The sequence below is a fragment of the Wyeomyia smithii genome, chromosome 2 (assembly GCF_029784165.1).
Source record: "Wyeomyia smithii strain HCP4-BCI-WySm-NY-G18 chromosome 2, ASM2978416v1, whole genome shotgun sequence".
NCBI lineage: Eukaryota > Metazoa > Arthropoda > Insecta > Diptera > Culicidae > Wyeomyia > Wyeomyia smithii.
The window spans coordinates 37,510,358-37,530,398 of NC_073695.1; the positions used below are offsets into that span (position 1 = coordinate 37,510,358).

General features: G+C 37.4%; 1 protein-coding gene across 13 annotated transcripts in view; it reads right to left on the reverse strand.

Annotated features, from left to right (window-relative positions):
* LOC129723681 (RNA binding protein fox-1 homolog 2-like) overlaps positions 1-20,041 on the reverse strand; it is a 523,296-nt gene that overhangs the window by 57,008 nt on the left and 446,247 nt on the right. For 11 of the 13 annotated variants that reach the window (XM_055678035.1, XM_055678034.1, XM_055678032.1 and 8 more), the window contains 2 exons: positions 11,254-11,283; positions 9,791-10,076 (listed from right to left, as the gene is read on the reverse strand). In XM_055678035.1, the coding sequence (XP_055534010.1) occupies positions 9,791-10,076; positions 11,254-11,283 (316 nt within the window). Of the gene's footprint in view, positions 1-1,241; positions 1,435-9,790; positions 10,077-11,253; positions 11,284-20,041 lie in introns of all 13 variants that reach the window. The other 2 variants (XM_055678042.1, XM_055678040.1) reach the window with 1 other exon arrangement.

The following is a 20,041-nucleotide window of genomic DNA, read 5'->3' on the forward strand; positions in this document are numbered from 1 at the left end:
TCTCTTCGTGCTCACATTTACCGATGGGTATTTTTCAGTACCGAAAACCGAAAACAAATCACCGTGAGACTTCATCATCCACTCGATGTACCGCTCGGATGTGGAAAATATTTGCCTTCTGCGCCATGGTGGGTTCTATTTATTCTGGCGTAATGATAAACGAATCGAGCCGAATCATCCGCACGTTTCTATGCGAAGAGGTGTGTTTGTGTGCCTAGCTTTTTTCATTCAGCTTGACAAATATTAATTTCGAAAATCTTCGCAGCGCGTTCATACTCCTATCTGTTACGAAAAGGGAGTGGAATTACTCCGAATACATTTTAATTAAGGTTAGTGAGAAAAGTCAGTCCGAAACCGCTCGGTGGATTTATTCTGTCATGTTCATTTTTTCCGAATTTGGGTACGTGCTCGATTTGTTATACCCAACGCAGCACTGACAAACAGCGCCTTGTGAAAAATCGACCTGCCTGAAAAGGATACACAATACGTCGTATGTAAATTCAGGTTCGTATTTGCGAATGTGATTGGGCATTTAATTGTGCGTCCTTCGCTCGTGTTGTTTGCTGTTGTTCACCGACAAGCAACGTAGAGAGGGTATGTTTTTTGACGTTTTGGGTTCCATATTTGTCGGTTACTTTTCACGGAGTAATGTTGGGAATTAACATTAAAACACCGGATATTGGAAGGGAAAGTTTTCTTCACCATCCATATATTACCTTTTGACGCAGGTTAATGAGTGGCTTTTTCATTAAAGTGATAAAGGTCGAATTGAGGTTGAATAAAAATTTCATGGTGATAATATAGTGTAGTTGAAAACTGCTTCGAAATTCCACTTAACGAGATAAAAAGTATTGGAAAAAGTCTTCGGTAAATCAATTTGCTCTTTATCAATGCAATAATAAATACTACTAGGTCCGGACGGTTGTTGAAATTACTATTAAACTTGCAAATAACTTTTAAGCAAACATCGTTTATTGTGGTAAAAGAATTAACTAATTCACTGCAAAATTTGAATTAAATTTTAATAACATTCCGTCAACACAAATTTAATATGTTCTTGGGTAATTAAATTAGATTATTATATATCAAAATAATTAATTAGTTCCGTTCATCATTAAAAGAATTTATTTTCGGTTGAGCGCAAAACGCAGTGCAGTTGGAAATTAAAGTAAAAATTTATATCAAACCTGTTTAACTACCAACCGGTAACGAACAGGAAACGGTCAAAGCAGATTACTTACGGTGCGAATCCTTGCAGTGCCGCTGCGGTTGCCAGCGGAACCGGTAACCGGCCTGCAAAAGCTGCCGCCGTACCCGGAAGTGCCAGGGTTCCGTTCCGTAGCTGTGTGGCGGCAGCTAAGGTGAGGTCTTGACGTTGCTGCAGTGAACCGGCGGCCCGGATGGCGGCGGCGGCGCTAGCTGCCGTTGCCGATACTTTGGTGGGCACGTGGTTGAGAAATTAGATACGACGACATACAGGGCATCACATGTGGATGCGCGTTACAGTCATCCGGAAGAAACCCCCGATGTTTAGTGATGATGCAAAATTATTCAAGGTGAGTTAGCGTGATTTTCGGTTTGTTCAGGTTTGGGGTTGATGGCAAATGAGTGTTGTTTTTGATGAGAGTGTGAATATGAAATTAAAGTAAAAAAAAAAAATAAACATAACAGTGGTTAATTAAATGTGAGAAGTGCTTTCGTAGCAAAATTAAAGACAACTGGCGAAAACTCAGACCTGATAACCTACTCTTATAGTTGGTGTTTTCTTTTTATACTTACTTAATAATTCGAAAAAAATTGTATATTTTGCTTTGCATATACAAACTCATTATGAGAAGCTGGTGAAAAGTTTTCCATCGGAAAAAGGAATTAATACAAAGGAAAGAGGAAACGTCAGAATAAATTGTCTCGGCAGGAGAAAAACAACAACAGTACAAGTAGAAAACTCGTCACGATACCTCCGGTGAACACACAATTGATGTAAAAAGTATGCAAAATAATTAAAAGTTTGAGAACTGTTAATTTGTACCTCGTGCAAATTGTTCCCCATTTTGCAAAGTATCTCCGGTCTTTCCCAGCTCCGTCTGTCAACATTGGTGAACTCAAATTTTACCTTGTATCTTTAAATCCAAACAATTGAGTTGGCAAAAACCATCCTCGAGCTTAACGTCGAAACGAATACGGGAGTTTCTCATCGCGCTGCTGCTGCGGCTTGTAGTAATAGCGAAAAACAAAAAGCAAAAAGCACTTGACACCTGAAAGCTCTTTGCTGTTCAGCCACACTGCAGCGCTCAGTTTGGGACGTTTCAGGTTCATCGACATCGCAGTGAGACAGTGAAAAACTAATGGAAACTGAGAGCGCAAAAAAAAAAACGCAGTCGAGAATTTCCGCTGCGCATTTCGTTATTTTAAATGCCATTAATCCTTCGCATCACCGACACCGACACCACCAGTGACGATGGAGAATGTTATATCTCCTTTACGAGGAGAATGGAAATCGGTCTGTCGATTCGGTGGTGCGAATTTGTAACATGATAAGCGGCAAACTTGCGGAAACTTTTCCACTCCGGGCATGCAGACACAGGAGATGGATGTGGATGCAGGGTGGTAAAGTTTACTTAAGCAGTTGAGTAAGTTATGGCTAATCTTCCCTTTCACATATTTGTTCGCTCATTTAGGTGCCAAACTTGGCACAATCGGTTTTGACAGCCTAACAAGTAGCGGCGCTAGCAGGAGAAAAGTTATAATGGATGTTGCCTTTCTTAGGCACAAAACCGGCAAAAACTCGTCGGTACTTGTTTTCGTGAAATTCAACATGCTGTGGTGAGAAACCGTGATGGCGGATTTCTTTTTTACCACTTCTTTACAATCGTTCAAACAGCAAAAATTTTATTTAAAAATAAAAAGGTCCGCCTATGGCCTGACTATCTTGCCAAAACATATAGTCTGAAACTAGAACTTCTTATAGCTGGTACATTATCAAAACGTACGTGGACTTCGAGTTGATATCAACAGGGTTTTTCTTTCTGTTAACATTATCATACATATATATTGTATACATAAGACTAGTTCAAAGCAAAGCAAGGCTAAGCCTTGGTGCTAAACTGCATTAAGAATTTGAAAAAAATATCATGGTGTAGCACGAATGAAAAAAATAATGATATGGAAAAAAAAGACACGAATGTTTTCCAGCATACACTTTATTCAAAGCTCATAAACCTTTGGTTTTATAGAAAAACTGTTTAGGAGCGAGTAGAAGAAAACTCAGACTACACTAAAGTCGCTTTTTACGCGGGGGATACGTGCCGCGTAAAAAAAATTGCGTAAAAAACCGCGTAAATTCCGGAATCCGCGTAAAAAAATCCATCGTTAATTTTGCATTCCGAGTGAAGGGAAACCGAAATCCGCGCAAAAAAAAAATACCGTGTGAATTCCGGAATCCGCGTAAAAAAAACGCGTAAATTCCGGAATCCGCGTTAAAAAAGCCGCGTAAAAAGCGACCTTAGTGTAATTAAAAAAAACACTAATACACTGGAATATACACTGTATTAAGGGCAAACATATTTTGAATGAAAAAGAGGTTGAACTGTTTGGATTTATTCAGAAAGTTGATCTCCAAAAAAATTTTTGATTTGAAATTAACAGTAAAATAATGTCTCCATTCGATGAGAGCTCAAAATCGGGAACTTTTTTCTTTTACTCTCTAAATACTGGTTTAATTGACACACTATCTTCAGAAGAAATTTAGTATATAAACGGCTTCAGAAAATGACAATAAGTTTTGGTTCGAACTGCCACCACTAGTAGCGCAACAAAATCTAACTTTTCAGAGAAATGGTGTCTCAAGCACAATTGTAGATAATATTGTCACAAGCAAAATTGTAGATGATATTGTCACAACGAGTCTCCCAGATGGTCTCAAGGAACGATCGTCGTAGGTTCGAGTCTCGGCTTGGGAGAGACTGTTAGTGTCAGTAGTATCGTAGCGCTAGCCCCGCAATTGTCCTGTACACTAAACAGTTGGCTGCGAAGTCTGTGTATGAAAAACAGAAGATCAAATTCCGAATCTGAATGTAGCACCAAGGCTTTGCCTTTTTATTGTCACAACGAACTTTATTCAAAACACTTTTCTTCTAGCTCCTCTTGCTTCATATTGAACGACAAAGTTGCAGATAACACAGGTGTGGTTCTAAAACTCAAACTGAAAAAAAAAGAAAGATTATGGCTATTTAACCATTCCTGTAAATTTTGGTGCCTCTAGCCATTTCAAAAACTCCCACCCACTCCAACGCTAACGTTAACCGTGCGCTTTCTCTCACTGTTCAATCGGTGGAGACGCTAGGTTAACCATTTGACAGCGTTCTAGAGAACGAGTTTAGTTTTTTCCTTGTTTTCTTTATGATCGAACCGATTTAATTGTCTAGGTAATCTTTTGAAGTTCTTATAAAAAATAGATTTAAAAATAAATAAGCTTTTTTAGATAACTGATTTTAAATTTTTCTATTAACTTTTTTTCAAAAAAAAAAACAGAGCATATATTTTTTTCGGAAAGACAGAATTATTATCTACAACTTTGCCGAAGACGTCATACCGATCAAACAAGTTTTAGAAATATTTGTAATCATCAATGCTATACCTTCTTAAAATATCATTTTTCAATAGCTTCCAAAAAATTTAACCAATAGCTCAAAATGGCATATTTTGTCCATAGAAACATCAATTGCTCAATTGTCTATTATAGCAAATTAAACGAAAAAAAGATCATTCGCATTTCTAAGGAAGTTGAAATGAATTTGAAACAATTGTATGTAAAAATGAAGCATACCCTGAGATTGTTCTTGAGTAACTTTTTTCATCTTGAAAAAAAATTAATAAAAATCACGTTCGATTGATGAGGAAACCTGCCTTAAGCTATGCTATGCTTTTCAAATGACATCTGTTGCGTACAAATTCTTTCAAATATTTCAGAGATTGAAAGCCATAATTTAATTATTTACCATCTATTGCGAACATCATCATGCCATATTGCAGATTTTTGTAGAAGAGTTTTTTGCTAGAATTTTACTATCGAGCTCTGGATCCAAGTTTTTCCCCCTAAACTCGTTCCCTAGACTACTGTAGCAAGGTTAACCTAGCTTCTCCACCGATTCAACAGTGCATGGAGACGCACGGTCAACGTTCGCGTTGAAGTGGGTGAGAGCTTTTGACGCGTCTTTGAAGTGGCTAGGGGCATCAAAATTCACAGGAATGGTTGAATAGCTATAATTTTTCATTTTTTCCAGTTTAAGCTTTAGGATCGCAGTTTTTTCTCTTCTATCGACCAGTGTAATAGTTTGGTCATTAAAAAAAGAAAAAAAATAACACTGGTAAAAAATAATGTTTTTGTTTATACTTTTTTATATTTTATTTTGCCTTTTTTAAAAAAGCATCAATGTTTAGATAGCAAAAAAAAAACAGATTTGTAAAAAGTGGACTGTTAGAGATATTCAATTTGTAATTCTTCTTCAAACTTTTTCTCAAGAAGTGATTTTTTTTACTTACGGTGTATTTTTTTTCTGGAACGACAAAAACACTAGTTACAACTTTGCATAACTTAAATCAAACAAACCAATTTGGCTCGAAGAAAAATTTTATTTTTTGAAAATTTAAGCTTTTTTGTTTTTTATTTTACCATTACCAAATTTTGACGGGTTATAGTGAACATTGTAACATTGTAATGCGTAAAAAAATTTGATTTTTAAAAAAGGTACTTTTTGAAATATTTAATAATTTTTCACAACTTGTAAAATTTTTGTTAAATTTGGGGAAAACAATTATATATATTGTTTTGTTTCCGCTTGGCGCATTGCATTTTAAATTTATATGGAGATTTGTATGGAAAAACCAACTTTTTTGCATTTTCTATTCTAAAGAGCTCAAAATGGCTCAAACCAAAGGTTTCATGACTTCAAATGGTAGGTTTTCTGATGCCTAACAACTTGGCCGAAGACACTAAAGTGCTAGGGTGTCCCAAAAAAGTACTAGAGCTGATCAAAGTTGAGTTGTAGATTCTACCTACGCCTAGAATGTTGACCTAAATTTGTTTGCTTGATCCAGCTGAGTGTATAAACTCGTTACGACAGGTTACTTCTGATGGGACTCCTGCTGACACCGGTACAATGGTAATGTTGGCAGCAAACAAAATTTTCTGCATTTAAATCGACATACTCAACTTTGAACAGCTATAGCACTTCTTATGGACATCCTAGCTCTTCAGTGTCCTCGGCAAAGTTGTTAGGCATCTAATACTATACTTTAATATAATGTAGTGCATTATTAGAGTATTATTGAGCTCTCTAGAAAGGCAAATGCAAAAAAGTAGGTTTTCCCATATAAATTTCCATACAAATTTGAAATGCAATGCGCCAAGCGGAGACAAAACCAATCGACTTCCGGTAAGTTCAGGGTTGTTTGGGGCCCCAAAAGGAACCAAAAAAGCTTGGTTCTGGAAAATCGATCATTTTTCCCCACCCTAATATATATATATATATATATATATATATATATATATATATATATATATATATATATATATATATATATATATATATATATATATATATATATATATATATATATATATATATATATACATATCTTTTTTTTTCAACCGTAACTTTATTAGTTATAACTTTACCGAAACCACTAAACCACTATTTCAATCAAACAAACCGGATTTTTGTTATAGAATATTTTATTCATCATTTTCAGATAGGTGCTTTTGAAACAGCAGTCGTGAGCAACTGGAAATGACCTCTTTGTGAAAAAAAAACAACTGTTCAAAGTTTCAGCGAAATCGGAAATGATCAATCAGCATCGATTTGGGAAGTAGCGTGGACTGCCTCAAAAGTTGACACATCTTCTCAATAGCAGATTACGGAAAATTTGATTAAAACTCAATCGATTTTGGCTGAATTTGCATTCCCTCACAAGACGCAAAGGGGTTTTATTTCGTGTGTAATACGAAAATGAGAAAAAAGAATCTCATTTCGTGTTGGCAAACAGATAAACTGGATCGATGGAGCTCACAACCACGCAACAAAAAATATGTTGTATCGTGTTGCGGCGTTGACAATCAAAGTCTTCTCATGTTGAATGGAAGCAAATAACAAGTATGTAGTGCTCTCAGCCAAGTAATTGTTTATTACGCTGTTGCGTGTTGCAAATTGCACACGTGCGGCTGGGCAACAGCAAAATTTTGTTCGTGCTGATGACGTTGACCGGTGGCAGACATGAGAATGGAGTTCGAAATGTGAAGTCGAATTAACCGCCTTCTCTAAGACATTCAAATATTTTGAATAAAATGTAATGAGAACATGTCGAACTTGAGATTGAAAAAAAAATCGTGAAAAGGCCGATTAATTGAATTGCAAATTTCATTTATTTATCGCAGAGTTGCGCCATGATCAGGCCGCATACGATATCCACAATGACATAATATCCTACTTTTTCTTGTCTGGTTTTTTAGGGGAATTAAATGCAATTGGTTCTGCCTTTTTTCAAGTTACGTCATTTCACCCTTTCCGCAAAACGTCAACCACGCAACCGAATAACACATTGTATTGTGTTATAGCTTGGAAGAAAGGCAATCAAGTGCTTGTGAATAACAAACATTTTGTTTTAAGTTCCAGAAGCTGCTGTGAAGTCAAACTATGACCGCCTACCTCGAATCGTTTCAATATTTTGAAGCGTGACGAATTTTGCATAACGAAGTCAGTATTTTTCGTAGTGAGTGACCATCGCTTTTGGAAGCAGCCATTACCACATTTTTGTCCACAAGAACAATTAAAACGGTCCTCATCAGGACTACAACAAATATAACTGAAGAGCATGATGAATAATAAGTTACGGATTCTACGTCAATTATTATACTTTTTTATTCGAGTATGTGCTTATTCGTTTTTTTTGGTTTTGTTCAATTTATTGTTCCAATAAGGCACTTTTTTCTAATTTTGTTATAGTTTCGTCATTATAAAAAATCTAGAAATATTTAAACGAGATTATTTTTTTTAGAAAATTTGAGTTGAAAAGTATAATTTAACTACAAAAAGTTCATAAAAATTTCGTTACAAATACTCAAATCTTAGTTAAGAATTGCGTGGACATTAAACAATGTTTAATTTGATTTCATGATCTCGAAAATGTATTTTGTCATAATTTGATCAATATTCACACTGTAAAGATAGATCTCAATTCGAATCAAATACAGGTTCTTACTCTCAATTATTTTTTTGTCGTTATTCATTCCAGTTAAATGGCCACCACAAATAAATACAACTTTGTTGGTTTGAAATCCATCTGACTCCGATGAATAAAACCCAAGACATTCAGAACCTGCTCATTCCACTCAAAATCAAAAGCAGCGCACTTCGAATCCCCGAAAACATAAAACTTGAAGAAGGACGCTTCCCAGAAACACGCCGGCCATAGAATGCATCCTCCTCTAACATAAAAAAAATCTCTTAAAATCCCATTACTCCATATCGACCCGTCATCGAATTGAGGGGCCGATAGGGATAAAACGAACGCGAAACGATGTCCCTTTACTGGTGACCGGGCTCTTTCAAAGCCACTTTTCACTTTCGCGATCAAAGCAACGCGGAAAGGAGACAGCCTAGATTGTCCCCTTCATCCGTCCGTGTTTCAACAAGTCCAGCAAACAACAGTGAACAACGTTTGGAAGCGCTCCCGAGTGCTGTTACCCTACTAAGTGACTATACCCAGAAACGGCTAGGTATTTAAAGTATTTAAAGCAGAGGCTCTAGGAAAGCGGGGTTTTATTTACCGTTTTTTCCTTTCCCGTTCCGTTTTTTATTCCGGGACTCCGAGCGCCGAAAGCGCATACGGTTAGTTGAACATCAAACAGAATGTTTGGAAGTAAAAATAGAACTCTTCCGCGGCGCATGAAGTGGGTGCCCGAAGATCGACGCTGAGTGGCACTGGAAGAAAATGCGAATTCCACCCTTCTCGGACCGCCACTTATTTACGTGTGGTTGGTTGTCCCGGAAAGAAAGGGGTGCGCTTTTCGTGGGGCACGCGCGTATTGTTCCTTTTGTGAGTAAGCCGAACAAACAAACTGCAGCGAATTTCATTTCGGTGGCTCAGCTCAGGTGATCTGAGGTTTGTGGGAGCAAGAGGCGAAAAGTTTATTTCTACATGTTTCGCAATCACGCGTTAAGTTCGGCTAGCGAACCTGATGAGAAAAGTGAGGTTAGTTTTCTAGTGCTGCCCTGTTGTTGCTCGAGTGGAGTGGAGCAATGGTTGGAGCGAGGAAGTATTTTTGGATTTGTTAACCTTACAAAACTGAGCAAGCAGTATTTTCGTGTTTTTATGACTTGCTTTTAGCTAAACTCACAAACAACTTTTCTATTGAATAAGTGAGATGAAAAGCCATTCGTGTGGTTGGTACTAAAGTTTCCTTCTGTAGAGCGGTTCCTTTCACTTCAACAAATAGTGGATTTTACGATGCAATTTGATCAGCAAGAAGTCTTCCGAGAATGATGTTTACTCCAAGTAGCAGTAAAACGACGAACGAACTTACGGTGATTCCATTACGAAGTACGTTCGTTTCCATCGAAACGAATTTCGAATAGAGACGCGACAAATGATTGTGAGAATAAAGAGATATTAAATTAGCACAGCAAGTTGAGCAGCAACTGCGTCGATGGTGTCGATAGTGGGCGGAAGTCGTATAGCTTTCACCCCCGCCACGCGTTCACAAACGTTGATTGCATTAGTGAGTGGTACAGACCTTCGCCGTTGGGCGGCAGCCGCAGCGCGCTGGGCAGCCTGGGCTATTAGCAGAGGAGACGCGGCTGCTGCTGCGGCGGCCGCTGCATTCGGCATCTGGTTGGCGGCTGCTGCTGCCGCTGCCGCAGCTGCCGGATTGGATGCAGCTGCAGCCGCTACTGCGGCGGCGGCAGCGGCCGATGTGGGAGCTCCTGCTGCGGCTAGATGTGCCGTAGGAGCACCGGTGGCACCGACGGTAGCTGCCGTTGCTCCTAACCACGGCCAGGCGCCCATCGACAGGCGATAACCTAAATGTTCGTGTATTTATTGGTGGAAGAAGGGTAATAGAATACGAAGTTACATGTTTAATTACAATATCTCTAGAAAGTACAAACCGCAGAAAGTTTTGATATGGGAAAAGCAATCATTTAATTAGTCTTATCAATGCTATGAGTGGAACGAATGAGGAGAACGCTAAAAAGCACCCATATGAATGGGTAACCACGAAGTAGAAAGCTAAAATTGATGCTGTTTTGCACTCTTTGATGCCAGGGGAACGTGGTTTCCGTACAACTATACGTAATTAATTGATTGAAGACTTACTTATATGCTTCTCCAAGTCTGAGAGGGATTTCATGCAAACTCGTCTAGAAAGTTGGCAACATCCTTTTAGTAACACTTTTTTGAGTTTGGTGACATCGGTAATATAAGAAACTTTGTATACGTGAAATCTTTTGTAGATGAAATAAATTTGTAGATTGTCGTGAAATCCCTCCAAAGCCACTGTATCCTGGCAGAAGCAGGGAAAACCATTATATTTCCTTACTCAAGCTAAACAGCATCAATTTTAGACATGTAATATTTTTCTTGGGTGACTTTTCAACGGGAGGGAGAAATGAATGGCTCAACAGTGGCGATAAATAAGACAACCATCAGTTTGAAACTGCGAAAGGGATTATAACTTTTTCTCTGCAAATTTTCCATCAATTGATACAAAGCTAAAAACTACACAAATTTCATAAAATAAATCGAAAAATCCAATGATTGCTCATAAGGAAAACTGCTCCTGCTCTGCGAGGAAGAAATCCTATGTACAATTTTGAATGGTTTACAACAAGGAGAAACTGTCACCTGTTCAACTAACTTTGATCCTGTTTTTATCTCACCTTACTCTTAATCTATTATCGAATTGTTCTCCGGTCTATTCCCTGCGCGAAACCTCACTTTATCAATATACGAAGTAGAAGAAAATTAAAACGAGAAAAATAAAACTCCCCACGGGGGATAAAATAAGATGTAAAGCAAATAAACCTAGTCCACTGTTTTTTTTTCTAGTGATTTGTTTGTTTCTGTCCGGCTCTGACTATTCTTTTCCATCTGATTCTGACTCTCTTGCTCGCTTAGTCTCTCTCTATCCCTACCTGTCTCTGGCAGGACTAATTCAGGGAAAGTTTCGCCTCGGAGGGGGATCGAAAAACTTCTTACCTTCTGGTGGCCATGGTACGCAAACCGCTGCTGCTCGGTCGTCGTTCGGTGCAGGATTGCCAGGTTCCGGATTCGAGGTCGGTGTTTGTCGATGGAGCGAGAGAAAAAAAAAGATGGTCGAGAAAGAGAATGGGAAAAAGAACGGAATTAGTTACTCAGCTGAATAATCGTGCTTGTGCATAATCCTGCAAATTAGTTGCTAGAGTAGTGTTTTGTTTATTATTAGAACATGTTTGAATGTACTTTAATCGAGATAATACCGAACAATACTTTCTCTACGCTGTACATCGGATTTATTCGAGTGAATGCAAGAAAAACAAATCTACGAGGAAACAATAAGCTAATAATAAAGTGGGTGGTTTTAGATGAGTGAGTAACATGATGCGATGTTATGCGCAGGTGAAATGTCTATTTCAACATTCGGAACCATGCCACTATAACCATGCAGAGAGTACAGCAACTTGCAAGCGAAAACTTTTGCTATTAACAGTTTCGTGCTGTAGTTTGTTAGTGCTTTCATATGCACATAGTTTTATTCAAGTTTAAACTTTTATTCGAATACTGCAGCGGAAGATCATGCAATTCCTAATTATCATTTCAAAGCAATAGTAGTGAAGCATTATTAAAAAAATTGATTGAAAATTTGCAAATCCAACCACTTCGGCTCGCGCTCTATTTCATTAAACAGTAAAAAAATGTGGATTAAGTTCAGGCAAAACATCGAAGCTAAGCTATTTAACATATTTATAAAACATGAACATATTTCTTTGGCCTTCTCATGATAAATGCATATATTTTTTGCAATATTCGGATAATCATTCGTAGTTCAAACTAGCAACTTGTTTACTTTAACACACCTATAAAGAGTACCACAGAGAAGTAAACTGGGGATTTTACTCTTTACATTAAAAAAATTACACCATCATTGTTATTGTATGTCGTTTTTTAGCACGTTGTCAATTATCGAAAAATATCGCTATACATTGGAAAGAGTTGAAAAATTTTCCGATTTAGAATAATCAGCTGACTACAAAATCCATGGAGTCAGTTCGAACAACCATTTCGACAGATACTGCAGTTCGACGTAACTACAGGAAGTGTATTCTTTCACAGGTTTGTACTAATTTCTAAAATCGGATTCAATAGATTAAACCTTCAAAAGATTTTCGGTGAGTTTCACCTTGATAAATTTCGTATAAGTGAAGCAAATTCATTTGTTTTTACCGTTGGGGAACCATGCACTGCAAATGTGATTAAACATCAACCATTATGTATTCGGCAATTTCAATACCCGTAAGTGCTCGGCTGGGTACCCGGGTACATACCAAAATGAAATCCATCTAACTCTTGATCGATATTGGATCTCGACCCGTCAAAAGATTAGAAAATTTGTCTATTTTTAATATGGAGAACCTGAAAAGCTGTTGGTTCCCATATGGTTCCCGTAAATCCTGATCTCCGGAAATATGTTCAAGATCGAGAATCTGTTCCGGAATGGCCATTCCGGAGACAACTTATCAGATGTACTCAAAATAAATGAAAATCAACTCCTGGAGTGATTTTATGAATTTTGTGACCAGTGTTGTTCGATTTTATTGATAATTATACTAATTTGTCTCACCGGAGCATGGTCCCGAAGGACACACAGATACCAGACGTGGTCCCAGGTTTCTGTCGGTTCCGGGTACTATCGGTCAATGATCGACAAGGTTGCAAGCATTTCATACCCTGCCAAGCAGTTGGAGTAGAAACATTCAGAGCCCCTTCCTCCGAAACAAATTGGACTGACAGGATGATATGAGACGCCTCGCAGCCCCGTATTGCAAAACTTGTATCTGAAATTCTTTTGGGAGGCCGCAGACCTCTTTGTGTTTAGTAAAAGGGGCAGCGGGGCCAAAAAGGTTGAGAACCACTGGGCTGAATGTTGCATACCTCAGAAAAATTATCCGAAAAAATTATCTTTTGTCAAACGATATGACTGCCGATTTTTGTGTTTTTTTAAGGTTTCTCTAAAATCGGCCTGGCTGGCCATAGCGGACGCTTCATGTAACCGGTAAAAAAAAGATATTCGCTATGTGGCGCTGCTCGTCATCCGTTGCGTGCCGATCAGAAGACGAGCATCAAACAATGCGTGTGTGTCAGGTAGAAAATGAAAACTACATTTTGGCTCCGCCCTCCGCTGTTGTGCTTGCTTCGCTGGTTCCCTGTTACAGCATGTTTTCCTTTAAGACATCGGTTTTAATAACCTTCACAGCAGATGCATACATTGTGTGCTTTTCAGAAATGCTTTGTTCCAATCTTTCTCATGTTAAAGAATAAGTTGTGTTATATCGATCGTATATTTCAATAAAACTATTTTTGTTGCTGGAAAATCACGAATAACTCACAAAAAGCATATTTTCATAATCATCTAGAATTTTCAAACTTTTTTTTTTAAATATCTCAAAAACGGATGCATTAGGAAGTAAGTCACCGAAAGCTTTATGACTTAAAATTACTATTAAAATTATGTTGCATCGTTGGAATTCAAATCTCAAATGTTGAAATTGAAAAATAAATTTGGTAAATAACAATTGAGTTAAAATTCGTCTTACATTTCTCTAGAACCTTTGATCACAGACTAACAGACGTGCCTCTTCGAACAAAAATCCTGAAAAATCTTTTATTTTCTAATTTTCTAAAATTACATTCAAAATAACTCAAAAAACGGATGTATTCACAAAGTTAAGGTTCTTTGGATTAAAATTGAAAAAACATTTTTTTTTGTTAAATAAAATTTAGTGTGAGAAATTTTGTTTAGGGGAAGATTTTTTTTCCTTCTGTATATTTTTTTGTAAAACACTATTAGTTCTCTACATTTCGTTCTCGAACAGTTCTTATGTCCAACTAATGGTTACTGAGCTACAATGCTTTGAACAAAACCTATACCAAAGGGCATACGTCCTTTTAGGAAATTAGTCTGGAGTCTTAAAAATTCCTCCTGCCGTGGAAAATACTAAGTTTGCTCAGTCAAATGCGTGTGCAAAGTTCCGTTCAAATCAGGAATGGCCAATTAAATTTTTGCGAATTTCTAGGACATTCAGCATGGAAACGCTCTTCTACAGAATGGTTCACAGTATAAAAAACAAAGACGCAGTCCTACGTCAAAACTTGGTCACTCGACAGGAAAGAAAGGATTCATTTAATGTCTATGAGGGAAAATAGGAAAAAAAATCCATTCGACTGAATTCATAGGTTTATCACAAACAAACAAGAAATTCATGCGGCATTTTTTGAACGATCTAGAGATATCAAATCCAGGGTCGAAACGTCGGTTTTAAAGAAAATTACCGTTTAGATTATTTCCTGAGACTACAAACCTGAAAATCCAGAATTGGAATACTTTTATGTTTTGAATTAGTAAAAATGAATATATCCAAAGGAAGCCCACATTTTGGACTTACAGCACAAAATAAATGAGTTTGACTCATATTTCAAAGAGCATCAATTCAAAATTCCATTTCTCAAAAACCACGAACACTATTTATTTTGGTTTTGATGGCAGATCTGCAACCATTCTCAAAAATTCAATATTTCTGGTATTGAAGTTTGATCGGAATTGAGTTGTTCGAGTATACCATACGACAGCTTACTCAATGAGTATGTTGATGAGTTATTAGTTAATTGAAAAGCTTTACCATATTTTTACTCATGTGAAGAGAATAATAGAATGGCAATCAATTTTTTTTTCGTTTGTATCAACCATAGGCTCAAGAAAAAAGAGGTTCTTTCGCGATTTTAATTTCCAAACACATACATCACTATGATATACTGTTTCCTTTAACATGAACATAGATACAAACCTTTCCCTGATTATTCTCAATCGTATTAAAGTTACGAGAAAGCTCGAGTTGATTTTCATTTTTTAATCAACTGCACTAATCTGCTGGCAAACAACATTTTATGTACGTTTCGAAGATTATTTCAAGCAGATCGTTTGCCTTTTCACTCTGAACTGTAAATTAATAAGGGTAAATGATGACTTCTTTACGCGTTTCTTGCAGTCAAAATTCAAGTTTTGAGAAATACAAATTAATATCTTCCCTGGTCCCCATTAATTTTCAATAACATTTCAAACGTTTTGATTCGGTTTCACAAAAACATAAAATTTGGTTATCTTTAGCTACCATTTTATTAAGATTTCAATTGTTTTATTTGGTATTCAAAAAGCCGCAGGCTCATAGTCGGCTGGACTGTTTTTACTTTTTTATGGATTTGTTTCTGCAGTCGTGTTATTTCCAGTATGGATTGACATAATCATTTTAAACCATGCCAAGATAGCTACATTCTCATTCTTCCAACTTTCAACTTCAATCTCGTAAATTCTAGTGCTTGTGATTAGAAGCTTGGTTTCGATCTTTCAAAGTGATAATAATTTTTTTTTTGTGTATTTCACGGAATTGATGTCACACAATGTTTAGGTATGAGATCTCAAGAATTATTAGTTACTTGCTTCAAATAATCTTGTTTTTAATTATAAATAGCAGTGTAACCTTTCGATTTTCATTGCGATCAAAAACAATGTTTTCCCGATATTTCATATATATTTATTTACTCCATTTTAGCAACGTAATAATTAATATTGAAAAATATAACTTATATTCAAATTTATTTATATCTTTATCAAAATCAATAACAATTTCAATTGAAAAAAGAGATTTTCCATTCTCCCCATTCATTGAATGAAATAACGACCAATCCATCTAGCCATGGCACACCATCATCCTTCGCCGGGAGAAATCCGATCAACTGCGCTATTCACGACAAAGGGGTTCTTTTTTGTCCGAATTGACACAATTTATTGATACTTGCCATGGCATCGAGGATCCGCTTTCCACCGTACGAGTAGCCATGTAAATAATGATAATAAAGTGCTCCATCATTCATAACATCTTCTTGGCTCGGTGGGTGGAAGCGCAGCAACAAAAACGAATGGATTGTGTTTCCGCTGTTCGTCCTCCTGTCTGTCTGTCACAACGTGCCACGACGGGGGCCAGCTTGGCTGCCGAACCAGACAGAAACCAGAATCGTTGTTGGAACTGGTCCAACAAACATAACATAACAATATAGTTTTCATATCTCTAATCCCCTAACGAGGGCCATGATGCCGACAATTGGAAACACTCAAAAAACCCGAATTGAAATTGCATTCAATTATCGGTGTTATACCATCGGTATGGTAACCAATTTGACAGTTCGATTGAAATCTGGGGTTACTTTCTGATCATTTCGAAAAACAAATGTTTTCTAATTAAATCATTCCCCTTGTTTGGTGTGACAGTTTTTATCACCACAATTCGAAACACGTAAGAGAAAAAGTTTCAAAACATGATAACATTATCGAAACTTTTTAGATTTTTTGGAAATATCTTGATATAATTTATCAGCTGTAAAAGTTAACATCTACAGTAAAAGTAATGATAAAGCCAATATGCTATGAAACTTCACAACCTCAGCTGACAGCATCGCATCCGCTGTGGATGGTGCTGTTGGAATGATGTCTATCACTTGGCATCAATCAATTTCAATGGTCCTGCGCTCTATAAATCCAACTGATGGCGGTGACGGGTGCGAATTTCCCCTTGTCACGCGATTGGGGACAGCTCGGGTAGACACCGGGCAAAGGTTCACACCTCCGTCAGTCAGTTGCCAAATTAACGACTGTCGTCATAAATTGCTAAGTTGGTGTGCCTAATGCTTCAGGAACTTTTTTATCTTTCTGAATTAAGCAATTGGTGTTCCCCCACAAATGGTGATAAACGAATAAAAAAAAAATCCACAACAAGAACAAACACGACGAACGTTGGAAAGAGACATTTCAAGATTGTGTTTTGCTGCAGAGGTATAAAACTGAATGAACGCTGCAAATAAACTACTAACGAGCTGAAACACAGCTACAAAACCGAGTTAGTTAGATGAGAGCATAATGAAAAGAACGCCTTTCAAACGGTTCACGGTTGCAGTTTGGGAAGGAGGGAAAAACCGAGATAAAAATGCGAATGAAATGGTGCTGACAAGGGTAGGTACAGCAACTGCTTTCCTCCAGCAGTTATCGCATGCAGACGGATAAACTCCGCAGGCAAAAAGCCACAACATCTTCGTTTCATTGCAAAAATCTCGGAAGAAATAGAACTAGTACCCTAGTCGTTCATGTATAGTGGGAAATGTTCTGAAAGAAAAAAACTCAACTAAAGTCCAGCGCTATAAAACTGCACTACCGCGAAGAGTAGACATGTATCTATCTACCGTAGAAATATGATAACTAAAGGAAGAGTAAAACGAAACTACTAAAGGATGGAAACTTTAAAAGCAGAACACGATACTTGAACGTCCAGCGAAGTTCGAACCGAGAGTGCACAGCCCGGTTGGACAACAACAGAAAAATAAAAGAAATAACATTCGTCATGCTTTTATCTCGAGCATAAAATCAAATTACGTTTTGTTGCACAACCAAGTAGGACAAACTGGCGGAAAGGGCCGGGGTGTTAGAAGACAGCATGTTGAGAAAATGGAAAAATAAAAATGAAACTTTCAAGCAGCGACAGCGTAACAGCCCACCCAACAAAGCCTGCCTTGCCTTCCGGCAAGGCTTTCTGAGCTTTGAAAGCTGGTGCAAAATTGTTTCTGGCACAGTGCACACATGCTTAACGGGTTGCAGAGATAACCAGGCGTTCGCATCGGTGCAGATGAAACTAATGGGGCCGCTTGATGGTTTGTGTTTTTTTTTTGGTTTCATTTTTATTCCTGCTTTCGTTGCTTTTCTCCAAGGGTAGAAAGGACATCAAAGTGGAACAAATTTGGCAAATTAAATTCAATTATAAAAACACTAAATGGCATGGCACTGAAGTCAATTAATCTCCAACGGAGATTCATGAAACACTGGTTTCATTAGGCAAGTATCTAAATTATAGTATGAGGCGAAAGAGCCGCAGGCTGTAAGCCTTAAAAAAATCATTGGTAAAAAACGACAGATTTTTTTTTTGTCGAATGGAACTTTGACTAAGAAAACTGAGTATTTGCGACGGGTTGAGATATGTGAGACACACATTTTATCCGAGCATTTTTTTTTACTCCTGAATAAATGTTAAAGCAGGGCTAGTAGCGAGTCACTTTTTAGTGACTTTGTCACTATTTTGAGCCTAGTCACTAAAAAGTCACTAATTACGCTAAAAAGTCACTAAAGTCATTATTTTACGACAAAATGGTCACTAAAGTCACTTTTTTAGCTTTAAATGTATAAATTAACTATTGTTGTATTGCAACATACTTTAGAAAGCTTGCTTCTCATTTACAGAATATTTGGACAGTTCGGTTTGTTATTTTTGTTAACTTTTCCATCATAGAAGTTTCATGCCAGGCAAAGATTTCAAATTTCTCATCGAAGTGAACAGTGCAGAATAGTTACGAACGAATTGTCTAAGAGCTGCAAAGGAATGTAAAGGTTTATTCTACAAGCTACTCGCGTCTTAAAACAGTGTTGTGCGTGAAATGACGTTTGTAGTTTGATTTGCTTGTCTCAAATCAACTGTTCCTCCTGGTTGAAGTGGATTCGAAAATTTCGAGCTTATATTGTGCATAGTCGTGTTGAGGTCTCAATTCGTAGGATTTTGCTTTCAATCATCCGAACCTACCGGTGTTTACCAGATACCATTTCGAAATTCCATAACGATAACCCGTTCTACGCATATTTGTCCCATGCTCCAGATCAAACAAACGAGTGTTTAGTGGGACGAATTTGATAAGAAAATGTCAAGTGGGTTAAATATGCGTGGAAAATCATTGATGGGACAAACGGGCTTAGTATTGTTTTTGCAGATTTTCGGAACGAACATATATTTTGAAAAACCCCTCCCTTAGTTAGCTTAACCAACTTCAAACGCTTTTCGAAGCTGTCACAGGCGGCACGGATTCCCAGATTTTCTAGAACATATAGTAATTAGCTCTAAAGAGTTTTCGAAGCCACGGGGTAACGTTTTTTTTCCAAAACTATTGTTTTATAATAAACAGCATTTAATTCGGCGTCTTTGTAAATGAAAATCAGAGGAAGTTTACTCGCTTGCAAATTGCTCCCGAGACCATCACTAGAGCTGTACTCTGCAATCGAGGAACACTCCCTTAGAACTCTGAAATGTTGTCTCTTGCTGTTGCCCACATTCGATTGTTTTGTGTAACCAGTCACACTTGAGGCCAAATAGTTTCTCATCAGAAACAATGAACTCGCGAACAGCGAGTTGTGAAAGTATCATTTTCACTCTATCGAGCCTCTTTTTCTAAAAGAATCGGCCAAAATATTGTGGACCGATTCAATAGTTCTACTCAAATGGGTGGGAATTACAAACTGAACGTTATCATTTCGCCGGACACGCTTCTTCATAACAGTCACAATTTTACGACTTGCGGCATCCTTGCAGATCGTGGCCGACAAAATTTTCAACGATCCCCCAAAGAGAATGTTTCTTTGTATTTTTCGATGGTTTAATAAACGAAATCTCGCCTAGCTTCACATGATTTGAGATATTTGAATTTTGTGCAAGGGCAGTCACTGACCAAAAATCGTTTTACTACGACTCTCTGGATTTGTTACATCGCACATCAAGAACTAAATACAACTGACAGACCACCAACACACCAATGCGTATTCGAGGGTGCATAAATTCGTTCACGTACACACTTATTAACACTATTAACACTTATAACTCGAAAACTTGTATTTGAATATATTGAACAAGGTGTTATTACAACCATTTCA